Source organism: Erithacus rubecula (assembly GCF_903797595.1).
Source record: "Erithacus rubecula genome assembly, contig: scaffold_139_arrow_ctg1, whole genome shotgun sequence".
In the NCBI taxonomy this organism is placed as follows: Eukaryota; Metazoa; Chordata; class Aves; order Passeriformes; family Muscicapidae; genus Erithacus; species Erithacus rubecula.
Window position 1 is genome coordinate 137,652 of NW_027636156.1, and position 18,609 is coordinate 156,260.

The following is an 18,609-nucleotide window of genomic DNA, read 5'->3' on the forward strand; positions in this document are numbered from 1 at the left end:
TGGGGACAATGGGGGCCCCGGGAGAGCTATGGGATCACCTAAATGTGGGGATAATGGTATGGCATCCACAGTCCCTGCCATGGGCTGTGCTGAGTGCTCAGGACCTTTGCTCAAGGACCTGAAGGATTTGGAGTGGTGTTGGCCTTGCAAGCATTTGAGGGAATCTTTCAGTGATCCTGGAGGAATTTGGAGAGTCCCCTCCCTGCCAGGCTTGAGCTTCTGGAGGCTGAGGAGTCCAGAGCACTGGAGTGGTTCAGGGGTTCTGGAGTCACCAAGGAAGCTCAGGGTTGCTGGGGGATATTGAGGGTGCAGTGGGGTTTGAGGATCCCTGAGAGGTTTCGGATCCCTGAGGACCCCACAGTCACCCCTCCCCTGTTTCATTTGCAGCTGACAGGAAGCAGCAGAAAAGGTGAGTGTGATGCTCACACCAAACTCTGGCTTTTGACCCCAACCCCCAGGACCTCCCACTCCCACCCACACATCCCATTTATTCCCTCAGGGTCCCCCCGCAACCCCCGGCCCCCCCAGAGGAGGGGGAGGTGCTGTACACCCACGTCGTGAGCACCAAGCAGACGGGGGGTGAGTCCGGGCTGGGACACACGCAGAGGGACATGTCACCCATGAGTGTCCCCCTGCCCAGAGGCCATAGCCAGTGTCTCTCGCAGTGTCCCCCCGTGCCACCACACTCCAGGATCCCCAGGTGACCTACGCGGAGCTGCCAGCAACCCATGGGCAATCACGGGAATGCGGGGACATCTATGGGAATGTGCTGTGACACTCTGGGCACAGATGGGACTGGGGCACTGGTTGCACTTGGAGCACTGGGGGTACTGGGGTAACCCCATCATGTGGCAGTCACACACGTGTGTCTCCCGTACTGCTCCCATTGGAGCCCAACATTCACGGGTAGGAGGGTACAAGTGGGGGGTCACGGGTGAAGCAGCACAGGGACACTAAAGCTCCCCATGCCCCCAAAACCCCCAAGGGCTTCCTCACCCCCATTGCATATATGGCTCCCCATTCCATATTCAAGTGCTCCCAGAATTCTCAGACACTTCCCCATTCCCTCCCTACTGTGCTCCCAGTACCCCCAAGGGCTCCCTATTTCCCCTCCCAGTGCCTCTCCATTGCTCCCAGTACATCCATGGGATTTTCATTCTCCCTCCCAATACCCCTGTGCTCCCAGCAACTCTGCAATGCCCCTCTCAGCACTCCCAGTACACCCACAGCTCCTAATCTTGCTCCCAGTGCCTGGGGAACACAGGACTTGTTGTCTTCTTATTGGCACCAAAATGCAGCTTTTTGGTTCAGCTGGCAATGGTGGTGTTTCTTTGTTCAGCTCTGTTGAACTTTAGGAACGGGATTCTGCAATGTTGGGCTGCCACTAGAAACCAGTGCTCAGGATTCCCTTCTGCCCTGTCTCAAACCCCTCCTCTGCCGTATTCTCCACGCGATGATGTCACAAATGCCCTGGGGGCGTTCCAGAGACTCTTCCTTTTCCAGAGCAGTGGGGATCAGGCTGTGGCACAGGGTGGGGTGTTAGGGACAGGAGAAATTGGATGTCTCAAGACATTTTGGAACACCTGAATTTGGCAGGGCTGGTTTAGGCCTTGCTTTTGGTGACACAAGGCCCTGTGTGTCAGTCAGTCTGTCAGCCATGGCACACTGAGGACAGTGGGATGCTCTGCCAAACCCATCTCCGGAGTGGCCAAGTGACCAGGAGTTCCACCTTGGAATAGGGGCCTTGAAGGCCCCAGGGCTTTAAAGGCAGAGCATGAGGTGGCCAAGTGTCTGAACGTGTCTTCTCTTTGAGTATTTGCCCCATTCATGCTGGAACCCAGGAGTTGGAAACTGTCTTGGTTTAAAAGAAAAACATCTGCCAAGGAAAGCAGGAACCTTCCTGGAATGGAAAGAGAACCCATCCTTCCAAATTTTTATAACTGTTGCAATTATGGGGCTTCCAGGTAAAAATTTAAGAAAAGGAGCAACAGGTAATTCTTAGGAAATTTATAGAACAGAACAGAACAAACACCAAGACAAGACAAAAAATATCGAACCAGCTCAGGGCTGTTTGTTCATCCTTGGTGCAGTTCTGGCCACAGCTAGTAAAGGGCGATGTAGGGAGCACTCCCGGCCAGCAGGGGGCGCTGCAGGGAGCACTCCCGGCCAGCAGGGGGCGCTGCAGGGAGCACTCCCGGCCAGCAGGGGGCGCCCCGGTGCCAGCTCCAACCCCTCAGGGGCCATGGCGGCCTCGGGCAGGAGGGACGAGCCCAAATCGCTCCTTTGGCAAACTCACGCTTTGCACCAATCAGTGCCGGCACCAGCACCGGCAGCGCCCGGGCAGAAGAGACGAAGGCAGCAGCTTGGATCCTGGTGCCCAGTGGCAGCGCAGCAGTGTCCCGGCCCAGGCACACACCCTGCGCAACACCCGCCACCGCTGTCCCTGATGGGAACGCAAGGAAGGCAGCACCCAACCCCAGGCAGGTCTCAGGCCCACAGCAGCACCTCTTGTGCCTTTCCACCACAATTCCTGAAAACCCTCAGCCTCTCACTGCCTTTTCCTCCTTCAGCCCTGGCACAGCAGCTCTGGGAATGTTGAATTCCCCTGGCATATTGAGGAAAGCAGGTGCTCCTTGCTGACACTGCCAGGGCTCCTCAGGGGCTCCAGAGCACATTTGGAGGTGCTGCTCTTCCTGTGCCACTGCTGGTCCTGACACAGCAGCCACGGGAGGAGGAGAGGGAGCAGCAGAGCCTTAATGAGCTGTTGTAATTATGGCAGGGGCTCCTAAAGGTCACCTGTGCTGCTGAACCATCCCTGTGCCCAAATACACGGCTCTGCTGCCTCTCCCAGGGATTTTGGGCTACTCTGGCAGCACTGGACACATTTTGAAGCTCAGATGCCCCCAGCTTTGCCCACAAGAAGTTTTTTGGCTGCCGGGATATTCTTGTGGAGCTTCTCCCCTTGGCCACTGCACAGGGATGGGCATTGGCCAGCCCTGCTCTGGCCAGCCCCAGGTGGCAGCCAGGACCTGAGGCTCCCCCCGCCCCCTTGGCTTTGATTCTCGCAGCATTCGAGCTGCTGCAAAGGTGAGAATTCTTTCTATGGCCAAAAAAGGCCTGACTGTGGTTTGCTCAACAACCGGACCAGGACCCTCCTCCTTCCCGAGCTGAGCAGGCAGAGCTGAACAAACCAAAACCATTTCTCCCAGTTTAATCCAAAAGTTGTGTTTTGTGTCCAATAAGAGGGACAAGGTTCCTGTGCCCCCTGGCACTGGGGGAGGGAAGAGAGCCCCTGGGGGTACTGGGAGCACAGGAACGGGGAGCTCTGGGCAGCCCCACATGGGATCCCCCACTCGTGGCCACCTCCCGGGCAGGGTGGGCAACCACGGGAGCCAAGGGCAGGGGGAAACATGGGGGTGCCCTCAGGCAGGGATCTCCAGTGCCCCCAGTGTCTCCAGTGTCACAGCTCATTCTCGTAGCTGTTACTGGGGTCCCGCTGTCCCCCCTGGCAGCTCCTCGTGGTCACCTGGGGGATGTGGGGGGGCCTGAGAGACACTCTGGGATTGGGGTCCTGGGTGGGGGTGACACCCGTGGGTGACGTGTCCCTGTTCCCCCCCTCCACATGCTCACCCCCTGCCCACTCGGTGCACACCACACTGGGGTCCAGGGTCTCCCCCTCCTCCAGGGCTGTCCTGTGGGAATAAGGGGGGTCTGGGCTGTGTCTGGGCAAGTGGGAAAGAGGAGTCCCAGCCAGAGGGCCCCCCCCCCACTGGTCATGGGGCTTCCTGGTGACTGCAAATAAAAGGGGAGAGGGGGACTGTGGGGACCCTGGGACCTCTGAATCTTTCTGGGACCTCAGCTGCTCCAAACACCCATGGCACCCCCAAATCCTTACTGGAGCCCCAATTCTCACCACACCCCTCACTGCTCCCAAACACTCCAAGCACCCCTGAACCCCATGCCACTGTGCCCCTGACCCTCCCAGTATCCCTGACCCTCTGAACAACAAAACTCGAAGCCTGACAGGGAGGGGCTACCCCCAATCTCCCCCATGACCCCAAAAAATCCCTCAATATCCCTGCAAGACCTCCAAGAGCTCCCCAAACCCTCCAGAATCTCCCAGTGACATGCCAGTGTCCTTGAACACACACCCAGGGATGTGTCTGGGGCCCAACCAAGACACTCCAAATTCTCCCCACAAGGCACAGGATACATAGCCAAGGTCACCGTGTGTGGGAATCTCTGTGTGGGACGGTCATCAGGACAAACTCAGGCGCTCTCTATATTCTGGTCTTGAAGTTTGCAGTTTATTGTAAAGGGCGTGGGTGCAAAGGGCCCTGCTGAGAGCTGCCAGCTGCAGCTCAGAGCAGGACAGAAAGAGAGTGGGGGTAAGGAGTTCTAAGAGATAAGAGGGGGGAGTAAGAGGTAAGAGAGAGAGAAGTAAGAGGGTGATGTAAGAGAGCAATTTTCCCATTTACAATACAATAAATCTTCTGTGTTGAATATTCTAATTTCCACTAACCAATCTAATACAAGATACAAATCCTCTAACATTTGCATACAACCTGAGAACCCTCAACCTCCGTGTAGACCTGCAGCCCACCTTGTCCCACCATCCTTTCTGGGAATCCCCAGCCCTGACTTGGTGCCCTCATCCATTCCTGACTGCTTTTCCACATCCTCCCCTCCCTGCCCGGATGCCCGTACCTCTCTCTCAATTCCCCTCTCTGCTCCTTGGTGTCCCCTCCCTGAACTCCACATCCTTCCTTTAGGTCCCTTTCCCGGATCCTCCATCTCTACTCCCCCTCTCCCTCTTTGTGGTCCCCTTGCCCCTTCCCGGGCCCCCCAGGTCCCTCACAGTCCCTTGGTGTCCCCCATCTCCCACAGAGGTTTCACTGTCGGGAGCGTTCCTGTCGGTGCAGACCCCATGGGACAGGGGGCACTTGGGGACAGCCTGGTGCTGAGCTGCACGGTGGCCATGGGGACAGGTCCCCTGCCCTTCTACTGGAATAGGGGGGGCTTAGGGGCACCACTGGGCACTGGCCCCGCCTGGAACTGGGGCACACTTGGGAGAATGACAATGATCACTACCACTAGAACTACTGTGGTCACTACTGAGCCAGGGCCGGGTCAGCAACGGGCACAGCATAGCCGAGGGTGTCCCCCTGAACATCACCGTCCTGGATGAGCGGGACCCTCGGGCTAGGGGGGACCCCACCCAGAACATCCCCATCCCTCCTGCCTCAGCCTTGTCTGTGTCCCCACAGTGCCCGTGGCCAATGCCACCATCACCCCCGGTCCCCTGGCACTCCAGGTGTGCCCAGGTGACCCCGTGACCCTGCGCTGCTCGGTGCAGGTGGGCTCAGCCCCTGTCACCTTCACCTGGCTGCACAACAGGCATGAGGAGGCCGAGGGTCCCCTCCTGGAGCTTGGGGCCGTCGATGTGGGACATTTGGGCACCTACCAGTGCGTGGCCACCAACCAGCTGGGACAGGACGGCCACCGCGTGTTCCGGGCACTCAGCCCAGAGCTGGCCCTGGAGGTGACACCACAGGGAACCACTGGACACCACTGGAACACAGGTGGGGTCACACGGGGTCACTGGGATGTTCAGGAGCCCCGGGGTTCAGGGTGACCCTATTGTGTCCCACTCTGTCCCCAGCAGTGGCTGTGAATGTCAGCAGGACCCTCCTGTACCTGCTCCTGGCTTTCATCGGGGGCTGTCAGTGGTGTCACCGCTGGGATGGGTGACAATGGGGGGACATGGGGGTCCTGGAGTGAGGGAAAGTCCCTAGAGTTGGGGCAGAGATCAAGCAGCACCCAGGGCCCCTGGGCTGGGGAAAACTGAGCCCACAGTTGTTGGGAAGGATGAATTAGGAAAACCTTATAAATATGTGTGCTTAGCAAAGGATTTTGAAACCATAAGCGAGATAGAAATGACAGCGGTTTTCGACTGTGTGGCTGAGAGCAACAATGTGAATGCTTGAAGGCCTTTTCCTTTGTTTAGATAAAGCAAAAGACCACAAGTACCAACAAGCCAGCAGAGACCATCTCCAGGCATCACAGGAAGGAGCAGAGATGAGCTTTATAGATAAGAAAGCAGCAAAACATCTTAATATAGTAATTTCTATAGGTTGTATGCAAATGTTAGAGGATTTGTATCTTGTATTAGATTGGTTAGTGGAAATTAGAATATTCAACACAGAAGAAGATTTATTGTGTTGTAAATGGGAAAATCGCTCTCTTACATCACCCTCTTACTTCTCTCTCTCTCTTACCTCTTACTCCCCCCTCTTATCTCTTAGAACTCCTTACCCCCACTCTCTTTCTGTCCTGCTCTGAGCTGCAGCTGGCAGCTCTCAGCAGGGCCCTTTGCACCCACGCCCTTTACAATAAACTTCAAACTTCAAGACCAGAATATAGAGAGCGCCTGAGTTTGTCCTGACGACCGTCCCACACAGAGATTCCCACACACGGTGACCTTGGCTATGTATCCTGTGCCTTGTGGGGAGAATTTGGAGTGTCTTGGCTGGGCCCCAGACACATCCCTGGGTGTGTGTTCAAGAACACTGGCATGTCACTGGGAGATTCTGGAGGGTTTGGGGAGCTCTTGGAGGTCTTGCAGGGATATTGAGGGATTTTTTGGGGTCATGGGGGAGATTGGGGGTAGCCCCTCCCTGTCAGGCTTCGAGTTTTGTTGTTCAGAGGGTCAGGGATACTGGGAGGGTCAGGGGCACAGTGGCACGGGGTTCAGGGGTGCTTGGAGTGTTTGGGAGCAGTGAGGGGTGTGGTGAGAATTGGGGCTCCAGTAAGGATTTGGGGGTGCCATGGGTGTTTGGAGCAGCTGAGGTCCCAGAAAGATTCAGGGGTCTCAGGGTCCCCACAGTTCCCTCCCCTTTTATTTGCAGTCACCAGGAAGCCCCATGACCAGTGGGGGGGGGGGGGGGAAGGACCTCTGGCTGGGACTCCTCTTTCCCACCTGCCCAGACATGACCCAGACCCCCCCTTATCCCCACAGGACAGCCCTGGAGGAGGGGGAGGCCCTGGACCCCAGTGTGGTGTGCACCGAGTGGGCAGGGGGTGAGTATGTGGGGGGGGGGACAGGGACACGTCACCCACGGGTGTCACCCACCCAAGGCCCCAAACCCAGAGTGTCTCTCAGGCCCCCCCACATCCCCCAGGTGACCACAAGGAGCTGCCAGGGGTGACAGCGGGACCCCAGTGACAGCTACGAGAATGAGCTGTGGCACTGGAGACACTGGGGGCACTGGAGATCCCTGCCTGAGGGCATCCCCCATGTTTCCCCCTGCCCTTGGCTCCCGTGGTTGCCCACCCTGCCCGGGAGGTGGCCACGAGTGGGGGATCCCATGTGGGGCTGCATATGAGCAAAGCAGCCACAGAGCCACGAGCTGGAATTGTGGGAGAGATACGGCCAGTGAGCCGGGGAGACAGTGGCCATAGGGGACGCCATGGTAGCCACAAAATCAGTACCTATGTGGTAGGAAAAAAAACCAAAATCACAGACTACTGGAGGGACTGCGGTTGCCACTGTGGCCCTCGCTGCCCCCCTGAGGTTGCCAGAAAACTTTTGAACAGTGCCCCCCGTGTCTGTGGCTCTGTTTCTGTCCCCTTTGCCCACGAATGATGGAAAGATTACCTTTGAAGTTCGTTTTCCTGTTGAAAAGTCTGCTGGAAAAATGTTATAGTCGTGTGAGATGTTGCATAATGATTCGTATCATTATAGAAACACAGCATGGGATCAGTATAAACAAGAATATTGAACTTAAAGCATGGACATGAGACAGAGGAAAATATAATAATTTCATTATATTTGTTAAAATGACTTTGTTGTGAATTACTGGCTTTTGCTGTTATGTGTTTTTTGCCACTATAATTATGAATTGTATCCACTTTTTATGGATAAGGAAAATGCAAGCTTGTGTGAACATGGGAAGGCTTGTTACTGCTGTTACCTGCTTGCTAAGAGTGTAACCTGAGAACAGGTTTGAGCCTTGTCCAGCCCTGGTGGGGGCTTGCACCGGCTGCTGATTGGAATCCAGCCAACTTGTTTGGGCTATCCCAGCACAGTAGGCATGACAGCACTCAACAAGAACCTGCCTAGAAAAGGGGCAGTGACCAGGGCTAGAATGGACGTGTTGGTGGAGTGCAGACTCCCTGCATCCCCAGCACTGCTTGCCCGTTCCTTATCATGGAATTAACAAATTGCCTTATTGATTAACCTACCCGATTGTTGTAATTTATAAAAAAAATTGTGATCTCAATGTGATGAATTTCCATTTTTCAGGGGAAAAACTGATGCTGGGAAAACACCCTACCTTTGGTGTCTCCTGGGGTGACTCTTGCCTTCTCCTGGGATAGGAAATTCATCAAAAGATAAGGCATGGGCAAGAAATTTGAGCTCGCCCCGAGGAAAATTGCAGTAAATTACCTGTGATTTCTTGTGCAGGAAGATCCAGGCAAGAACATGGGACTGTGAGTATCGCTTGGTTGGGTGGTGTGTGACTGGTGTCTGTCTGAGATGCAGCAGTTACGGGGCGAGTGCTGAGTTCTTCTAACCTCAGTTCTGACTTCTCACGAGACAAGCGGCAGGTGAAGGAACAAAGTGAGTGAAGAGGGGACTTCTAAATAAAAATGGGGGCTGGGAGAGCTTCTCGAAGGGACTTAAAATAAAGTCAGGGGCCAGGGGCGTTTGTCAAAGGGATTTTATTTAAACAGGCAGCGGCCAGAGGCACTGAAGGACCAATCAGGAATGGGTCAGGATTTTTTAGAAAACCAAAGAACCCAGGTACCAAAGGTTCAGATAAGAATCAGGGTTCATGTAAGAATTGGGATACAAAGTATAAAGGGAGCCAAGGGTTTCCTAGCACAGTCCACAGTAGTGGATTACTACTTTTCCCCCAGCCTCCATCCAGGCTGCCGCGGGTTTTTCGCAGGTTGCTCCAGCCGTGGCCCGGCTGCCCTGGGCTCCCCGCCCGTGCCAGCACAACCCACGCCGGTTCCTCTGCCTGTCCCCTGTCCCTCCCAGGCGCCGCGGTCCCGGCGCCACCAGCCGCGTGTGCACGGGCCGTGCACTGATCTGGGTGCTGATGGAGGCTCCTCGGCGGTTCCCATGCCGGGCTCCGCCTCCAACCACTCTCCCCACAAGTGCTGCCTTCTGCCCCCACCTCTCTCTCTCGGGCACTCTCAGGTCTGTTACTAAACCCCGCCCTTGCCACTGCTCCCTTAGTGACTCCGGCTCCCACTGCCCAAAGGAAATCCCTCTGTAAAGGAAGAATATCGTACCAAAGTGCTGAGAGTTCAGCTGAAATCCAGAGACATCCTGACAGTCCCTCCCATCCCACTACTCCTAAACATTCATGTTTTAGAGACGGGGAGAAGGGAAAGGGTGAAGCCCTGGCACAGTCAAGGTACCAGGAGCAGGCTGAGAATGCTTGTTTCTGCTGTGAAGAAAAGATACACTGTGGAGGGAGGTGCCCTCAGCTGGGAAGGGATCTGAGAGTAGTTCGGGAGGTACATCTGGAAGAAGATGGGGAGATCATGGGCTCTATCATCCAAAGCCTTTAAGAAAACAGGCCCACAAAAGAAAGTATTAAAATTTATAGTAAATACTAGAACAAAAAGAACTTGTGTAGTAAATGTTCAAAAAAATGTGATGTGTGTAGTAACACTGTAGAAATGGCAGGAGAAAGGGAAAAGGAATTTGAAGTTGCTGTCATTAATTAAAGGTGTAATAATTAAAAGTAAAACCAAAGTATGGAGGAGAAATATCTTACTAATTCCTGAAATAAGTAATAACATATTGAGAAGAAATATTTTCAGACACCATTAGGAATAGGGGTTATACCAGAAGGAGGGAAATAAAAGAACAAGCCCTCCTAACAGGAAAAGATACATCTTAATAGTTCAACCAAATGTTTACAAAGAAAAAGAATGTCAGGATATGCCTTAATTAATGAAAAAATATGCAGACTATAAAAAAGGAAAAAGGAATATTACTATCAAATTGGTTAATTCAATTTTACAAATTACGTGCTCTAAAAAGAGCATGAAAACATTTAGCAAAAAAAAAAAAAAAAACCAAAAAACGAAAAACAAAAAAACCCGACAACAATGTGGGAAAGTGCAATTTTACTCTTAGGAGGCAGTGACTTGATAAGCCGCTGTGCTGAGGGGCACAATCCCCCCTTCACACGCTGCCCCAGCTGTTGGGGATGTGCCCAGGACAGTGTTGGCTTTCTGTGTCCCCAGTGCACGGTAGCTCAGCCACGGCACGCTGAGCTTCTTGTCACCCCATGCCCCAAATCCTTCCCAGGGCTGCTCTCCCTCCATTCCCAGCCCGGCGCTGTCTCGGTGCAGGTGCAGCCCCTGCCTTTGGCCTCGCTGAACCTCGTGGGCTCGGCCCGGACCCGCCTGCCCAGCCCGGCCCAGCGCGGGGCCAGCAGCCCCTTCCTCCCCCAGCCCTGCCCTGCTGCAGCCGCTCCCCAGCGCGCAGCCCCGGCTGCTCCTGCCCACTCCACCCACGGCCGAGCCTCTCCTACAGACCCTTCCCAGCGCCGCCCCAGCGCCCCGAGGCCCGAGGACACGGCCCCGAGATGCTCCGGCCGCCCGCCCCTCACCGTCTCTGCCGCCGCCAGCGCCGCAACGACGAGTCAGCGCAGCCGCGGCGGAAGTGACGCACTGAGCCACGCCCAGCGACGCGCTGTGCCCCCTGGGAAATGGAGTCCAGAGCCGCGCACACGCGGAACTAAAATAAACTAGATTTATACAGCAGAGTTTCGCAACATTATACATACAGCATTCATTTTATTATTTGCGAAAAGCCAATAATATAATATATTCTTATAACAACGATGGAATCGTATAAAATAGAAGCAAGCCCCCCAAAATACGCTGTGTAGTTCAGAACAGCGAACAGAAGGTGGCAATCTTACTCCATGGAAAACATAAATGACAAAAATCCAAAAAATCCTAAGTGACGGAACTCACTGTGTGCAAAATGCGGAGGGATTTCGGGAGGGGTTCGGGCAGTCTCGTGACTATCAGGATGTCTGTAAAGCCGAGGGAGCGGTGCCCGATGGAACGTGTCCATGGAGGGACACCCCCAGCACGTGCCCGGGATCGGAATTGATGCCTTAAATTTTAGTTTTCCTATTTTCCAGATTCTGCACTGCCTTAGTGTGTGACTCTGAACTCCATGTAAAGTGTTAGGAGGTTCTCCTCACAGTTCAGTCAGACAAAACAATCCTTTTCCAGCCCCAGGACCAGGGACACTGTGGCAGCTTCAGCCTCAAAATGTATAATTTATACAAGAAGTGCAAACAGCAGTGAATTGGGGAGAGCAATGTGGGAGGGTGGGATTGCATAACCTGGAACTGGAATTGGACAATTTACCCTATGGAAATGGACCAAAAGTTATAAAACTGTGAAAACTCATGACTTGGAGTCCAGCTTGGGTGAAGCCTCTTGTACTCCCCAAGGTGTATCCGTGTAATACTCTTACTAAATTCTATTTTATTCCTTTAACTCTGTCTAGTGTCTGTTCCAGGTCAGCCTCTTTGGGTATCAGAACGAAGGGGTACTTTAACAGTTAAATGAATTTATTTGGATCAGGAAGAGGAGCCCTTGGTGGGGTTTGGGGGGTCCCTTGCTGAGGGTTTAATGAGAGGAGTTGAGATCCCCAGCCCCTGCTGGGAATTTGGGGTGTTGAGGGGCTGAGGGTCCCTTGCTGAGGGTGTGGTGAGGTTTAGGGTGTCCTGAGGTGGGGAGGGTCCCTTGGTGAGAGTGTGATTGGGGGGAGATGGGCCCATGGCCCTTGCTGGGAATTTGGGGGGAGATCCTGGATCTGGTGTTCTCCAGCTGCTGCTTTTAGACACCCAAAATTGTAACATTGACGCAGAAAACACCTTCCCATGGGAATATTCCTGATATTCCTGCTGTGTGGAAACTCACCTTCCCCCTCAAAACCAAAATTAGTGAAACTTTGTGGATCTTTTTGGACTATAGTGCCTCAAATCCCTGTGTGGATGTTGGTTTTCTGGGATCCCTCCACATCTCCCCACCACTGCACTTCACTCCGGGTTGGTTAAGTCCAATTACTGATTAATTCCAGGGATTTCTGAGCTGCAGGAAAGTTTTACTACCAGCTCTGGAAGCACAAGGGGTGTGAGGAGCTGTCAGGACTTGCCTGTGGCCATTGCATCTTGAAGAAATCCTGGCTGGGATTTGGCTCTGTCCCAGCTGACCCAAATTCCCAATTCTTTGATTTTCCATATGGGAGAAGCTCTGGGAGCGGGGGGAATTCTGCACCTGGATGAGACAATTGGAGGAGCAGAATTCCCAGGCTGAGAGGGGAGGATTTTGTGGGCATTGGGAGGAATTTTTCCCCCATTTGTGAGTGTTTAAAACGCTGGGAATGGCCAAAACATCCCCTTGGGACTGGCCCCGAGGCCCCAGGAATCCTTGGCACCGATTCTCTCAGGAGAGGGGATTTGAGGGAGCCCAAAGGGCATCACTTGGCTTTGGCAGAGCTGTTGTGGAGACAGAGGGAATTCAACTGCCATGGCCTGATCCTGACTGCCCTGGAAAAGGGGGAGGCTCTGGAACCCCCCAGGGCCTTTGTGACATCGTGGTGTGGGGACCACGGCACAGGAGGGGTTTGGGAATGGTGACACAAGAATCCAGAGCCTCCTGAAGGCTGCTGTGGCCATCAGAGCAATGAAGATCCAGGGCCCTGCCAGGTTCCTCTGGTGGAGGAATTGAGCTGGGGGAATTGTCTGGGGTTTGTTCCTTGCTGGGGCTTTCCCTGGAAATGGTTCCTTTTGTGACCCTTTGGATTCTGACCCTTGTTGCTGTTGCTGTTGGTTTTGTTCTCTCGTTGCAGTTTGCAGGAAATTGTTCTTGTCTCTGCCCTTTGGGACCTTTGCTTTTTGTGCCTCCACTGGCAGGGGGAGGGGCACCAGCCCCTGTTTTTTTGTGGCAGCCCAAAATTGGAGAATCCCCTTCCTAAAGCTCAACAGTGCTGAACAAAGAAACACCATCTCTGCCAGTTGAGCCAAAAAGCTGCATTTCGGTGCCAATAAGAGGAAACGAGTCCTGTGTTCCCCAAGCACTGGGAGGAGAGATGGGGAGCCATGAGTGTACTGGGAGCACTGGGAGGGGGAAAGGGGAGCATTGGGTGCCCTATGCAGCCCCCTGACTCATGGTCATCACCCTGGGCAGGATGGGCAACCACGGGAGCCATGGGATGGGGACTCCCAGTGTCCCCAGTGTCACAGCACGCTCTCATAGGTGTCACTGGTGTCCTTTAGTTGCCCGTGGGGTCCTGGCAGCTCTGTGTGGGTCACCCACCCCGGCGGTGCCACCAGTGACAGCCCCCAATGACAGCCAGGAGCAGGAGCAGGTACAGGAGGGTCCTGCCGACATTCACAGCCACTGCTGGGGACACAGAGGGACACAACGGGGTCACCCTGAACCCCGGGAGTCCTGAACACTCCAGTGATTCCGTGTGACCCCCACCTGTGAGTCCAGTGGTTCCCTGTGGTGTCACCTCCAGGGCCAGCTCTGGGCTGAGTGCCCGGAACACGCGGTGCCCGTCCTGTCCCAGCTGGTTGGTGGCCACGCACTGGTAGGTGCCCGAATGTCCCACACTGACGGCCCCAAGCTCCAGGAGGGGACCCTTGGCCACCTTGTGCCCGTTGTGCAGCCAGGTGAAGGTGACAGGGGCTGAGCCCACCTGCACCGAGCAGCGCAGGGTCACGGGGTCACCTGGGCACACCTGGAGTGCCGGGGGACCGGGGGTGATGGTGGCATTGGCCACGGGCACTATGGTGACACAGACAGGGCTGGCACCAGGTGCGGCGGGGATGGGGATGCTGTGGGTGGTGTCACCTTCAGTCTGGGGGCCCCACTCACCCAGGACAGTGACATTCAGGAGGACACTCTCGGCCACAGTGTCCCCATTGCTGACCCGACACTGGTAGTGGCCGCTGTCATTGTGCCCAACATGCCGCAGCTCCAGGCGGGGGCCAGTGCTCAGCAGTGTCCCCGAGCCCCCCCGGTGCCAGGAGAAGGACAGGGGACCTGTCCCCATGGCCACCGTGCAGCTCAGCACCAGGCGATCCCCAACTGCCACCTGTCCCCCGGGGGGCTCCACAGATGTGGACACCCCTGAGGGTGGGACCCCTGCAGCGGGACACAGGAGGGGTTGGGGACATGGGAGGAGTGGGGGACAGCAGGGAGGAGTGAGGGACTCAGGGAGAGGGAGGATCAGAGAGGGGGTGGGAGGATCACAGTGAGGTAGAAAGGCACGAAGTGGGGCGGACGCTTGGAAAGGGAAGGAAGGAACCCCAGGGAAGGATGGGACATTCACAGAGGGGACACATGGAGAGGGTTGAAAGGAACCACAGGAAAGATTTTGGGGACCCAGACAGGGATGGCAGGGCCATGGACAATGGAGGGACATCAGAGAGGGAGAGGGACACCAAGGGAGAACTGTGGGGACCTGGTGGGGGATGCAGGAACCAGCGAGGTTGATGGGGGGACCCAGGAAGAGAGCTGGGAAGACAGAGTGGCACACAGAGGGTTGAGCAGGGATGGGAGAGCTGGGGGGGCTGTGGGGGCTCCCCGTGCCCATCCCCACACTCACTGCGCACCGTGACGCCGAGCCGGGCGCTGCTCTTCCGCACGGCCCCCCCTCGGAGCGCACCTCGCAGCTGTAATTCCCCGAGTGGGAGACCCCCACGGCGGGCACCAGGAGCTGCGGGGACCCCTGCGGGCCCCCCACCAACTGCCCGTCCCGGTAGAAGCGGTACAGGAGGGGGGCTGGGGGCCGCAGGGGGCTGGGGGTGCTGAGGCAGCTGAGATTGAGGGGAGACCCCTCGGGGAGCTCAGGGGGGACCCTCCAGCACCAAGACAGGCTTGAGATCTGGGAAGGAGATGGGGGTGGGGACTGTGACTCTGAGTCCACTGAGAAGTGGATTTGGGGGTGTCAGGAAATTGGGGTTCCAGCCGTGGGGGTGCTCACCGTGCACTGTCACTGTCACCGCTGCTGACACTTTTGCTCCTGTTCGCTCCAAGCCCCCGCAGCGGTAGCGGCCGCTGTTGTGCAGCTCCAGGGGTGACAGGGACACCTCTGTGTCCCTGAGGGAGCCCCCCAGCTCCTTGTCGTCCTTGTAAAATCGCACCCTCGTGACAGGGCTGTCCTGCCAGCCCCGGCAGCGCAGTGTCACCGTGTCCCCCTCCAGCAGTGCCCGTGCTGGCACCTGCAGCACAAGCCAGTCTGTGGGACAGGAGGGTCCTGTCAAACTGAGGAGCCCAAGACAGGTCCAGAATGGGTGCCCATGGCACTGGGGACATCTGGGTGCAGTGTCCACTGCACGGGAGGGTCCCATGGACACCAGGAGCAGCCCCATGACACAGATGTCCCTGTATGCAGGGGCCAGGCTCTCACCACACAAGGGATGTGCGTCCATTCACGGAGTGGAGCCCACCCAGACCTATCAGGGAGCCACCCTGAGCATTTCATGTCCCCCTCACCATTTGACACCATCACAGGTTGGCTGAGCCCACTGTCGGGTCTGCCACACGTGTAGGTGCCACTCTCAGTGACAGTGAAGCTGTCGGGTCCCTCCTGCCCCCAGCACCGCCCCTCCTTGTACCAGGTGGTGGCACCGTCGGTCCCCGAGCCCTGGCAGGTCAGTGTCACCCGGTCCCACAGCACCGCTGGCGTCCAGGGGGGCTCCACCAGCAGCTGGGTGCTCTGGGCACCTGCGGGTGACAGGGGACACCAGCCTGCCAGGGCCACCATGGGGCTGGAGACAGCAGGGCAGGGACATGGCATCCCCTGAGGACTCACCAGCGAGGCCGAGGATCTGGGCTGGAAGGGAGAAGGGACAGGGCTGGGTGGGGGTGGCCCTGCTGGGACAGCAGCACCTGGGGGACCTGGTGTGGTGTCTGTCCCCAAACTGTCCCCACAGGAAAACTGGTGTAGCATGGAGGTTTTGAGGACAGAAACCCTTCAGTCACCCTGGGCTGAGGCAGGACATGGGGACACTGTGGACACCCCATGTGTGCACAGGTCACCTCCCCCAGCCCTACAGCACCTGTCCCCACAGCCACATCCCCATGGCCCTGAGCCCATGATCCCATTCCCATGGCACCTCTCCCCATGCCCCATCTGCATGGAACGTGGCCCTTGTCCCTGTCCCTGCATCCCTGTCTCCCTGACCCTGTCCCCACAGCTGCCCTAGCCCCAAGGTTCCTTTGTCCACATCCTTGTCCCCACACCTCGATCCCCCTGTTCCCAACCCCACATCCCAGATCCCGTGTTCCTACCCACACGGCCACCCCACCACTCTGGTCACACAGGGCTCCATGCCCATGCCCTGGCTCTGCTGCCTTGGGAACCTCAGGGGACCCCACAGCCCCCCTGTGCCCCCTCCCCACCCCTCTCTACCTCACCAGAGCCCATCCCCAGGGCGTCAGGCCCGTGCCCGGGGCACTCACCCCACAGGAGCAGCGCCACCTTCCCGGCCATCCTGGTGTCCCTGGCCATGGGCACTGGCTGTCACTCGCTGTTGGGGCCACCCGTCCCCTGGCTGGCGGCTCTTGGGATGAAGGGACAGGAAGCGAGGTCACGTCTCATCCTCATGTGTAGGTGACCCTTGGTGGGGGCAGGGTGGGGACAGGATGGGGGCAGGTTGGGGGCCTTGTGAGACATGGTGTTGATGGAGGGACATGGTGAGGACAGGATGTTGACAGAATTTGGAGGCTGAGGTGTTGTAGAGAGCCAAGGATGTGTGTCCAGGGATTGTGGGTCCCAGGGCTGGGGGTGCAGGGGGAAAAAAGGGACCCTTGGGAATGGGGTTTCTGGAGGAAGACGCAGCCCATGGGATGGGATCCAGGCAATGGTTGTGCAGGCCAATGGGAGACCTGGGGTGGGGGTCCCCAGGGAGAAGAGACCAAGGGAATGGGGGTGCCAGGGATGGGCAGTGGCTGGGTGGGCACAGGAGTCACAGCTCCTGCCCAGGGTGCCTCAGATTTTGGGCTGACTCAGAGCCCATCACAGCCCCCACAGGGTGCTCATGGCCAGGGGACAACCCAGGCTTGTCCTGGGAGGTTCTGGCTCTCTGCCCCACCCCTGGATGTTTTGCCATCCTCCCATTTCCTGGCTCACACATCCCAGAGAAAACCTGTGCAGGTAACAGGTAGGGGATCCCAGGAAAGGGAAAAGGGGACAGTGTTTGGGGGGCTGTGGGGGATGGGGTTCTCTGGCCGTGCCCTCCCAAGATTTTTGCTTTCTCTTTCCTGCTGCAGAAGGAAGAGGCTGTTCATGCTGAGGCCAGGATGTGGATTCTGTTGTGGGGGGCACATGCAGAGGGATCCTGCCAGGAGGGAAAAAAGCTCCTCTGGGCTGGTGACACCTGGGTCTTGTCCTGGAGTCTTGCTCCAGAGGGCTCCCTGTTATGGGGATGCCACGCCTGTGGGGATTCCTGTCCCAGAGGTGGCACATCCTGGGGACCTCTGTCCTGGGGACCCTGAGAATTTCTGCTGTCCCCAGTGGGGTTCTGAGACCTCTGGGGCGCCAAAACTTAAGGGGACAAATGTGATGAACTTGCCCTGATGATGGGAAATCTCAGGTACATTTGGTTCCACAGCAATCTGTGGAAATGCCCGTGTGTCCCTCAGGCTCTGATTCCCTGGTAAATCCTCTGCACCCTGCCCTGAATTTCTCTGCCTGGGCACTCCCTGCTCCTGCTGGGACATCCCTGTGCCCCAGAGCCACGTGTGGAGCCCCTGCTCCATATTTCCACACTTTTTTCTCTCTTTTCTGGTGTCCACATCCAGAACCCAAACATTCTTTCCGGGAGGTTCCAGAGGGCTGCAGGTTTTGTTCAAGGAAGGTCCTGGTCAGGTTGTTGAGCAGATTGTTGTTGTCTTTGCAGCAGTTCTGGGGCTCTCTCAGTGCCTTGGGGACAGGCACCAAATGATCAATTGCTGCATTTCTGGACTGGTTCCCTCACAGCTGCCCCTGCAGGGGGGGGTTCCAGCCAGCCCTGCTCTGAAAACCATCAAAGGGCCTCACAGAGCCACTGCTTGGGCTCACACTGGCTTTTGTGCTTCTTGCAGGGCTGAGCAAACCACAGCCAGGCCTTTTTTGGCCACAGAAAGAATTCTCACCTTTGCAGCAGCTCGAAAGCTGCGAGAATCAAAGCCAAGGGGGCAGGGGAGCCTCAGGTCCTGGCTGCCACCTGGGGCTGGCCAGAGCAGGGCTGGCCAATGCCCATCCCTGGGCACTGGGGCTGGGCCATGGCTGGCCCCACACTTGGATGGCCACTGGCTTCAAGGAGCAGGAGTTTGGGAGCTCCTTCCAGCCTGGGGCTCCATTCCCCAGCTGCCCTTGCTGGCTCAGATCCTGCAGGGGAGGAGCAAGAAAGGAGAGGTCTGGAACAGGATTTCTCTCCAAATCAAGTAAACCCAAAGTGTCCCAACCCCTTATGACAGAAACCCTGTGTGGGAATTGTGGGGAGCAGGAGAGGGAGGGGGAAGCCCCCCAGAGCTTCAAAAGTTTTTCATGGGGAGGGTCTCATC

At 56.5% G+C, this 18,609-nt stretch overlaps 3 protein-coding genes across 3 annotated transcripts in view; 1 reads left to right on the plus strand and 2 right to left on the minus strand.

Annotated features, from left to right (window-relative positions):
• Positions 1–18,609, minus strand: part of LOC306815488 (cytochrome P450 4F3-like) — a 91,101-nt gene that overhangs the window by 45,470 nt on the left and 27,022 nt on the right. The gene's annotated exons all lie outside the window — the stretch shown is intronic.
• The window catches only part of LOC306815480 (cytochrome P450 4F3-like), a gene marked incomplete at its 5' end in the record, with an annotated part of 91,296 nt that overhangs the window by 41,024 nt on the left and 31,663 nt on the right, over positions 1–18,609 (plus strand). The gene's annotated exons all lie outside the window — the stretch shown is intronic.
• LOC306815484 (high affinity immunoglobulin gamma Fc receptor I-like) lies at positions 3,461–16,622 on the minus strand (the record flags this gene model as incomplete). The annotated part of the gene is made up of 7 exons (XM_079332038.1): positions 16,525–16,622; positions 15,875–15,895; positions 15,556–15,786; positions 15,044–15,298; positions 13,487–13,842; positions 10,638–10,765; positions 3,461–3,692 (listed from the first exon to the last, which is right to left on the minus strand). Exons 1-7 carry the CDS (start codon positions 16,571–16,573, stop codon positions 3,461–3,463), a joined length of 1,272 nt encoding a protein of 423 aa, XP_079188164.1. The 5' UTR covers positions 16,574–16,622.